Source organism: Hordeum vulgare, chromosome 7H (assembly GCF_904849725.1).
Source record: "Hordeum vulgare subsp. vulgare chromosome 7H, MorexV3_pseudomolecules_assembly, whole genome shotgun sequence".
Classification (NCBI taxonomy): Eukaryota; Viridiplantae; Streptophyta; class Magnoliopsida; order Poales; family Poaceae; genus Hordeum; species Hordeum vulgare.
Genome location: NC_058524.1, coordinates 6,049,215 through 6,057,238, shown reverse-complemented (window position 1 = coordinate 6,057,238; position 8,024 = coordinate 6,049,215). Strand labels below are relative to the sequence as shown.

Genomic DNA, 8,024 nt, shown 5'->3' with positions numbered 1-8,024 from the left:
AAGAATTTCACAACGCGCACCCCGTAAAACGCCCCACAACACACACGAACTAATCAGCACCTCACGACTGGGTGGACTTAGCAATTAGCATTGGCTGACCATACTCCACCGCAGAGGAGAATACCAAACTCCATCCGCATCCTGCACTTGTCTTCCGTGATTAGCGCCCACATCCTCTTAACCTCCGTCGCCACCAGCACCATATCCTACCTGCACGCCGACCTCGCCGAAGTGCACCAAAACGTCACACCATCATCGTCGCCATTGCCGACGGGGCAGGATGATGCTGGTGGCCAAGGAGTTCGGGGCGCTGTCGCCGCCGGGCGCGGTGGTGGAGGCGGCGCAGCGGAGGTGGGCCCCGCCGTCCACGGCGAGAGTTTCGCCGAGGGGCGGGTCGCCTGTCGCGGTGGGGCACCTGTGGCTGCGGACGCGGGGAGGGGGGACATGCCCGGGAGTGCGAGCCAACACGGGAGCCACGAGAGCGACATGGACCCGGCCATGCTCGTCGGCGACTTCCTCGAGAGCGGCGGCGGCGGGGACTCGCGCGGCAACAGCGACGGCGAGCCCGGTGGCCTCCACGACCTCGCCCACCTCGCCGACAAGATCTCGGTACGAACCTCGCGCCTCCATCCCGTTCCCCGTCTCCTCTCCTCTGCCCTCCTCTGCTCTGTTTGTGTTGATTTTGCGTTTTGGCTTTGGGGCCAAGGTTTGGTTTCCCCCAAAATTATGCTCAATTGATTAACCATGCAGGTTGGTTAGGTGGCTGGATGCAACTCCATGAAACTGCCCAATTATTAGCGCTTCCCAATCCCCATGTAAGTTGTAACTGGACAAATCATGTATGACACCATGCTTGTGCCCTTATTCCTGAAGTATTTGCAGCTGTATTCTTTGGTCGTTCATGGCTCAATCAAGTGAGTCTATTCTCTCTTTTTTGACAGCAATTTAAACCTGTCAATAGGAGGAAATATGGCCATGATCCTTTCATTTTTATTTGGTTTGAGGAGAAATGAGTAGTCAGTTTTCATACTAAATTTGTTTTCTGTTCTACACATAGATGCAGGTGCGACAATTAGCTGCACCAACTATTGTTCCTTTTCTTTTGCAGTTCGGATGTGCGTCCATACGTGTTAAACAATTAAATAGATTTAATCTGCAGTCTAACAATACTTTTGTTAATAGTTGCCAACTAAAAGATGATCTACTTGTGTCAAAAGTGAGGATGCAGATATCATGAGTTCATATTGTACAATATTATTTTTTGTAAGCAATATTTTCTTTTTTCTTATTATTTGATATTTTCATATTGATAATAGCTCCTGAATTGATGTTTGATTACCTCTCCCCCTTGGAGAACCATCAAATTTTCATGTATGAACAATAACCATGTGCTTTTATTTTTAGGCATAAGGACTCTAAAATGGATGAAGGGGGAGCTAAAGTTCAATAGCGTACAACAGGCATGTTGTGTATAGAGTTTGCAAGGAACCGTGTTCATTTCTTCCACTTAAATATCTTAGCTAGCACAACTATTTCATATCACAATACTTAATGGAATCACTTTTCTTAGCACTTCCATGATTTTCATTATGTGAATTCAATTACTATGATGCCAGGTAACTTGACTATTCGGTATCTGTATTTGACATCTGCATCGAATAATTTTATTTCTAAAGTATAGTTTGAAGTTTAATTACACATAGGATGGGTCACTCCGGTTACCATGGAAACTCAAGTATTTTGGGTTTGCAGTTTGCGATCTTTTTCCCCTATAGCGTCGTGATATACCTCAGTTGTCATCTAAATATAGTAACTGCTATGGTCATTACTAAGGACTAGATTGATATGTATTCAGAAATGTATCATTTTATATTTCTATCATTTTGTGCAATTGCTTTCTCAGTTTAATTGTAGCTCTAAATACTCATGTGAATGTAGATAAGTTTGGCCTCAAACAAGATAGAATCGCAGTATGAAGAGTTTAAAGTGAGACATGAAAATTAGGACTACTAACCATAAAGAGGAAGATTGGCAAGGAGATTAGAAGTCCATGCATCAAACCCAACCAGATATAGACATCCTCAAAAGGCTGAGGTAAGTACTTGTACTCTGAATAGACTTGGATAAAAATGAACCGTTTGTTTAATTGATATTATGTTTTTCTAATGGTTGGTCCAGAAAACAGGATTATTAATAATGGGGAGAAGCACGGGTTCGTACCGCCGTTGAGGATGCGGAAGTCTCAGTTCCACTATGCACTGACACGGGTACCGAGTGCATCCGCAACAGACGGGGACATGAGAGTCGTGCCGTAGCCGGCGAGGATGTGGGTGCCGTTGCCATTTCCGTCGCTCTATAGAACTAACACTTTTTATATTGCATACTTTACATGTTTCAGATTACACATTTTATAATTTTTAGAACTGAAAGTTAGATTCCGATTGTTATCTTCACATTAATTCAATATGTTGTCCACTTTAGATCTGTTCTTTCACATTCCCACATTTTTCTTTCACCTTAACCCAAGAGAACTTCCTGAAATCTTTACCATAGTTTTGTGATTTCTAAATGGGTTTGATTTCTTTTTGGTCTGATTGAACCTCACATAACATAGTAAAATGATGAGTAATGGGGTTTGTATTAAACATGACCTTTCGAGAGGCATAGATCATCATGCTATAGTATTCTATTATTTTTTAAATTTCTAGAATATGAATTCAGAATCCAATACTCATATTAAATTTAATGGGCTGCTTTGATCAAGACGTGCGTTGCACGGACATGTTTACTAGTGTCAAGTAAAAACTTGGTTAAATTTCAGTCGACTGAGACCTGGCCACACCCATATATCAACATTGCCCACTACAAAATACCCATGGAATAAGATTAACTTGAGTATATAGACTACTCATGGCGGAAACAGGACCAAGCGACGGTAATCTGCATACTACAAGACCCAAAGTTAATCTCCATGACGCTTACACATTGTCTCTTTGCTTCGAAAACTGCCTCAGCTTTCTCGATGAAACCCCGTTCCTCATCAACCGAACATGCCACCACGGAAACCTTGAGCATCCCCTCGATGTAGACGGAGATGACGCGGCGCTGGAGCTTGACCACACCTTCAGAGTCGACGGGCAAAGCTCTACCGTCTCTGGTATTGAGCAGCTCCACTTCCAGGCCATTGTTGCTGCTCATGCCGGCAGTGAACGCGCCTCGGAGACCATCCGGCCATGACCCGTGGGTGATTTTGATGCGGACCGTGGCCTCCACGGAGCGATTAATGTGACTGGATTCGAGTTCAAGTGTGCTGAGCCTGCTAGGGTAAATGCCTGCGAGACATAATCCGGTCCCGTAACTCAGGACTAGATCGCTCAAATCTCCGTCCTCGGATCTAGTTCTACTCGCGCCCTTCACCTTGAGCGAGACCTCGATGTATGAAAGGTCCCTCGACACGGCAATGGCGCGACTAGGGCCCGTCAATGCTAGGTATGGATCCTGCATGGGAATGGCAATTGTCCATGTAAATATTAAGAACATCTTCAACCGCAGAGCAAAAAAAAGCTGCTGATTGGTACTCCCTCTATACCGAAATACTTGTAGTTTTAGTAGGCTAAGTTTAGCCTACTAAAACTATAAATACTCCGTGAGGTGTGCTGAAGTAAAAGTGAGGAGCAAAAGTGATATTCTGTACAGAGGAAGTAAAACCTTAAAATTTTGGGTTTGGCGCCAAAAAGAGCAGACCTAGCTAAAACAAAAATGCTACATCTACGGCCTCATTACAGAGATTTTACGGACCTTTCGACCAACTAAACTTGCGCCCCCCCTGATTTTCGGTGGGTGGGACCCTCCCTCCCCCTTTTATCCAATCACAGATTGCTACCTCAAATTTATCCTGTAATAGGCCTGTAAGAGTCCGTAAACGTAGCGTACTAACCTCTTGAGTGATTATTTGGCAATCACCCCTCCGGCGGTGGAAAAGAATGTTGCGCTTGTGATCCAAGACATCTCGTGCCGCGATGATGCCATACACTTGCAGCGGCCATTGCAGGCAATCGTCGACCGCTGCGATCTTCACCGACGTGATCTGCAAGGTATCCATGGCCTTGGGCCTATCATGGGGAGCAGGGTGCGTGTACCGCATGGCGGGGATCGATGCTACATGGATTTCATCAGATGTTGTGTATCAAGTTAGTACGAGCAATTAACTGGTCAAATATATGTATGCAGCTTGAGCGTAGATATACATCTTACTGGTTTGATGGAAGGTGACGCCGGGGCGGGCGACGAGTTGGTTCCAGTAGCGTCGGAACCGGGCGGCGAAGAGCTCCTCCTCGCACTGCGCCCACTCCGCCGCTGCGTCCACCTGCCGACACACCTCGCGGTAGGCTTCTCTTGCCTTCTCGGCTTCCTCCGCCTTCACGCTGGCTATGACGGCGGCTTCTTCGGCTTTCGCCATGGCCATGCCGACGGCTTGCATGGACTCCTCGGCCTTGGCCGCGGCCGTCGTGGTGGCCTCCTTGGCCTCCGCTTCGGCTTGCCGGGACTCCTTATCCGCTGTGACCATGGCATCGTAGGCGTTCTTCCTGTCTTTCTTCATGGCTTCCGCGGCCGCGGCCCTGGCGGCCTTCGCCTTGCGCCTCCTCGCCGTCGCCATGGACGCTGCTTATTAGCTAGCTGTCTCGTTCCCTGGGAGAACGCCGCCCGTGTACATATAGATGGTGGTGGCTGTAGTCTGATTCCGGCTCAGTTACGAATCCGAGGAGGGGAGTCCACTTCCAGTCCTCCGACCTTCGCCTTGCGCCTCCCAGCTAGAGGAGGAAGGTGGAAACAAAGTCACCCCATCGCCGTCTAGAGAGATGGCGTCGGCGATCCGCTCCGCCGCGGTGCTCCGTCAGCGTCTTCCGCGCCTCCTGTCCTCCTCCGTCACCAGATATTTTCCGCGAGCGCTCGAGGAGGAGCAGCGCTTCCTCGTCCGGAGCGCCGGCGGTGGGGGATGCTCGACTTTTCAGCTGCAGCTCCGCCGCCGCCAGGAAGTCCTACACGGATCCATGTACACTCAACCCCGGGCAGCACAGACGGCATGGCGTACCTTATAAGGGCAGCCAAGAAGGAAGCTCTTGACTGGAGACAGATGCATGCGGGAACACCTTGAAGCATCGGCGCAGAGACGATTAGAACGCGAGCAAGTGTACAAGCGGCAGGATAGGGTGGTTAATTGTGCCGCCGCCGCTTTGTTCCTTGCCTTGCTAGCCGGCAGTGCGTTCTTTCGATGAGTAAGCAGAGGAGTGGAGAAGCCAATCTTATAGGCCTCTAAGTTTTTTTAGATTACTATGTCGTTGTGGGTTTTGGCTAGTATTTGAAACGGTTTTGCTAAAACACATCTAGATGTAAGATAAATATTTACATATCTAAATCCTATATCATTGATCTTATGTAGAGGTTCATGCGTATATTTTTTTTTCTTTCATATTTTGTTTAGTCATTTAGATGTGCAATGGTACACCCTATTTAAAATGTGTTTCTATTGCATCCAACTAATTCGTTGGCTTAAGTTGTGGACCTGTTTGCCTAGGCCGTATTCATCCCACGTACGTGTTAATTTCTACCCTGGTAACGAGATCATTTTGCTCCCGTCCCAGACGGCTGGAACCCTAGACGCCGCCACAGAAGCCAATCTTTCACTGCCGTCCTACGACGGCTCCCCTCCGTTGACGACATCGGTCGTCTGTGGTGAGGGGAGCCGTTGGATCCACGCATGTGGATCCTTTTTAGTCTTTTGTAGTCTAGGTTTTTAGGTTGTTCTCATCTTGACTTCGGCGACGACGATGGCGTCGCTGAATAATGATTCTTTGGATCCTTTCTTGACGAGACCATCAGTCCTATGGTTGAAAATGGATTTGGAAGCCAGTTCAAAAATTGATGGCGTCGGGACGGCGGCATCCTCGCAATGGACCTGTCTCCTCCGGCTTCGCTGTTGCCATGGCGTTTGCTCCTGCGTCGGCGCATAGCTTGGAAGGTAGTTCAGGAGTGGGTGCATATTGTAGTTTGCATCGACATCTAAAAGATGAAACGCGTGTTGTGTTCGTGGTTCATGGATGACAAGTATGCTTTTTTTCTTCGACGTCTTAGTCATGGTGGGGTGTCAGATATGGAGTTCGATGATGTGTCCGATGGGTTGCCCCTGTCTGGTCCGTTCAATGGCTAGGGATCCATTTTTAGTGAGTCACCAAGAAGGTCTGCAAAGCTGCATATCAGCGATGGAGACGCGTCGAGTTTGGATGAGGAGGTGATCCATCATTTTTTTGTTCAATGGTTGTTTTGGTGGTGCGGGAGGCAGCCAATGAACGTCGGTGCGAAGCTCAAAGATGTTATGCTATCTTTATAGTTTTTTCATGTCGGCCTTGACGTGGCATGTACTTTGACCTTTATGACATGAATAAAACACGTATTATCATGGGAGAAAAAAAAATATATGAACCTTTTTTTTGGCTGTCTTATTTAAGTTGAAGTTGTGAACCTGTTTTTTTTTTGTTTTTGGCGTCTTATTTAACTTGAAGTTGTGGACCTGTTTTCTTGTTTTCGACCGTGTTAAGTGCATTATTGTGCCATGACCACTACCCTTTTCATATTGGGAAACGTTTCGTAATGGGGCGCCGACCGAATGCTTCGGCCAGTCGCGCGTGACCCGCGGGCTGTGGCTTGCCAATGTATGCAATAATTTTTGTCCAGATTTGCTACAACAGTTGTAAAATTTGCTACAAGCGTTTTCTATTTTTGTTACGATTTGTTCATTAAAAAAAATCTACATCCACGTTTCGTTGCAACTCGAGTTCGTTAGATTTTTTTGCTACAACCGTGTTATTTTTTAGCTACAACCGGTATATTTTTTTGCTGCAACTATTCACTAAAAAAGTTGCATACACGTTCATCAGAGTTGTAACCCGAGTTCACCGGATTGTTTTGCTATGACCCTTATTTTGTTTTGCTACTACGCATCATCAGCTTCGTTTTTTTGCTACGATCACGTAGATTTTTTTTTGCTACAACTATATTTTTGTTGCAACCGTTGACAAAAATTGCTGCATCTGAACAAAATATGTTGCATCGAGGAAACAATTGCTGCATAGATAGATCTAACGGTGCGCTCGTTTGCGCCGGCGCGCCGATGCCCAGTACTGGCCTTTCATGATCATATTTATCTCTTTTCTCAGCTTCAGATTCGGTCCAGTTGCTCATTAGATGGTCCAACGGGCTCGACGGGTCATATGTAGGACCGGTGGTTGGATGCACCATTTCTAGTAAAGATATTGAAAGGGACAAGCTATGTAAATAACATACATGTTAAACAAATATTACATATCAAAATTACAGAGTAAATTAATACATCATACACATCGAAGGGCCAAATTATGAAATTATAGAGTTACATTATTTCGAGTTAAAAATGTTCCCGTTTTATTTTCTTTTTGTCATTTTCTGTTTTTTTCTTATTTTTTCCTTTTTATTTTCAAGGTTACTTTTTTAAATAAAAGTTCATGTTCCAAAATTGTTCTTGATTTTTAAAAAATGTTCCAAATTTGAAAAAATTGTCATTTTCATAAATTGTTCATAGATTCAAAAAATGTGCTTGATTTTTTCAAAAATGTTGCGATTGCTTTTGTTCCAATTTTTTTATAAATTTCTAAAAAGCTCCTGGCGTTAAAAAAATGTTCCTGATTTTAAAAAATTGTTTGCAAATTGCAATAATATTCATGTTTTGAATTTTGCTGTAGTTTCCAAAGATGTCCAAGTTTCATAAATTGTTCTTAAGTTTTAAAATATGTTGAACAAGATTTTTTCTAGCATGAATATTTTTTAAAATTCTGAAAAATTAAGATGAGAAATATATTTTTACACTTTCAATAAATATTTGAAATTTTCAAACAAAAAACGAAAAAGCTAAGAACAAAAAGAAAAAAGAAACGCAACAGAAAAAGAAAAAAAAAGTAACAAAAACCCCAGTTTAGGAACCTTCTTCTATG

At 44.8% G+C, this 8,024-nt stretch overlaps 1 protein-coding gene across 1 annotated transcript; it reads right to left on the bottom strand.

Annotated features, from left to right (window-relative positions):
• Positions 1-2,904: 2,904 nt before the first annotated feature.
• LOC123407955 lies at positions 2,905-4,657 on the bottom strand. The gene is made up of 3 exons (XM_045101201.1): positions 4,255-4,657; positions 3,938-4,158; positions 2,905-3,498 (listed from the first exon to the last, which is right to left on the bottom strand). Exons 1-3 carry the CDS (start codon positions 4,655-4,657, stop codon positions 2,905-2,907), a joined length of 1,218 nt encoding a protein of 405 aa, XP_044957136.1.
• Between the last annotated feature and the right edge of the window lie 3,367 nt (positions 4,658-8,024).

What these genes read in the sequence shown, in the direction of transcription:
- LOC123407955 (XM_045101201.1), bottom strand. Translation starts at nt 4,657, where the DNA reads ATGGCGACGGCGAGGAGGCGCAAGGCGAAGGCCGCCAGGGCCGCGGCC. An exon ending in CGTCACCTTCCATCAAACCA is followed by an intron (nt 4,159 to 4,254) that starts GTAAGATGTATA and finishes AAATCCATGTAG; the next exon opens with CATCGATCCCCGCCATGCGG. An exon ending in GCCAAATAATCACTCAAGAG is followed by an intron (nt 3,499 to 3,937) that starts GTTAGTACGCTA and finishes ATTCCCATGCAG; the next exon opens with GATCCATACCTAGCATTGAC.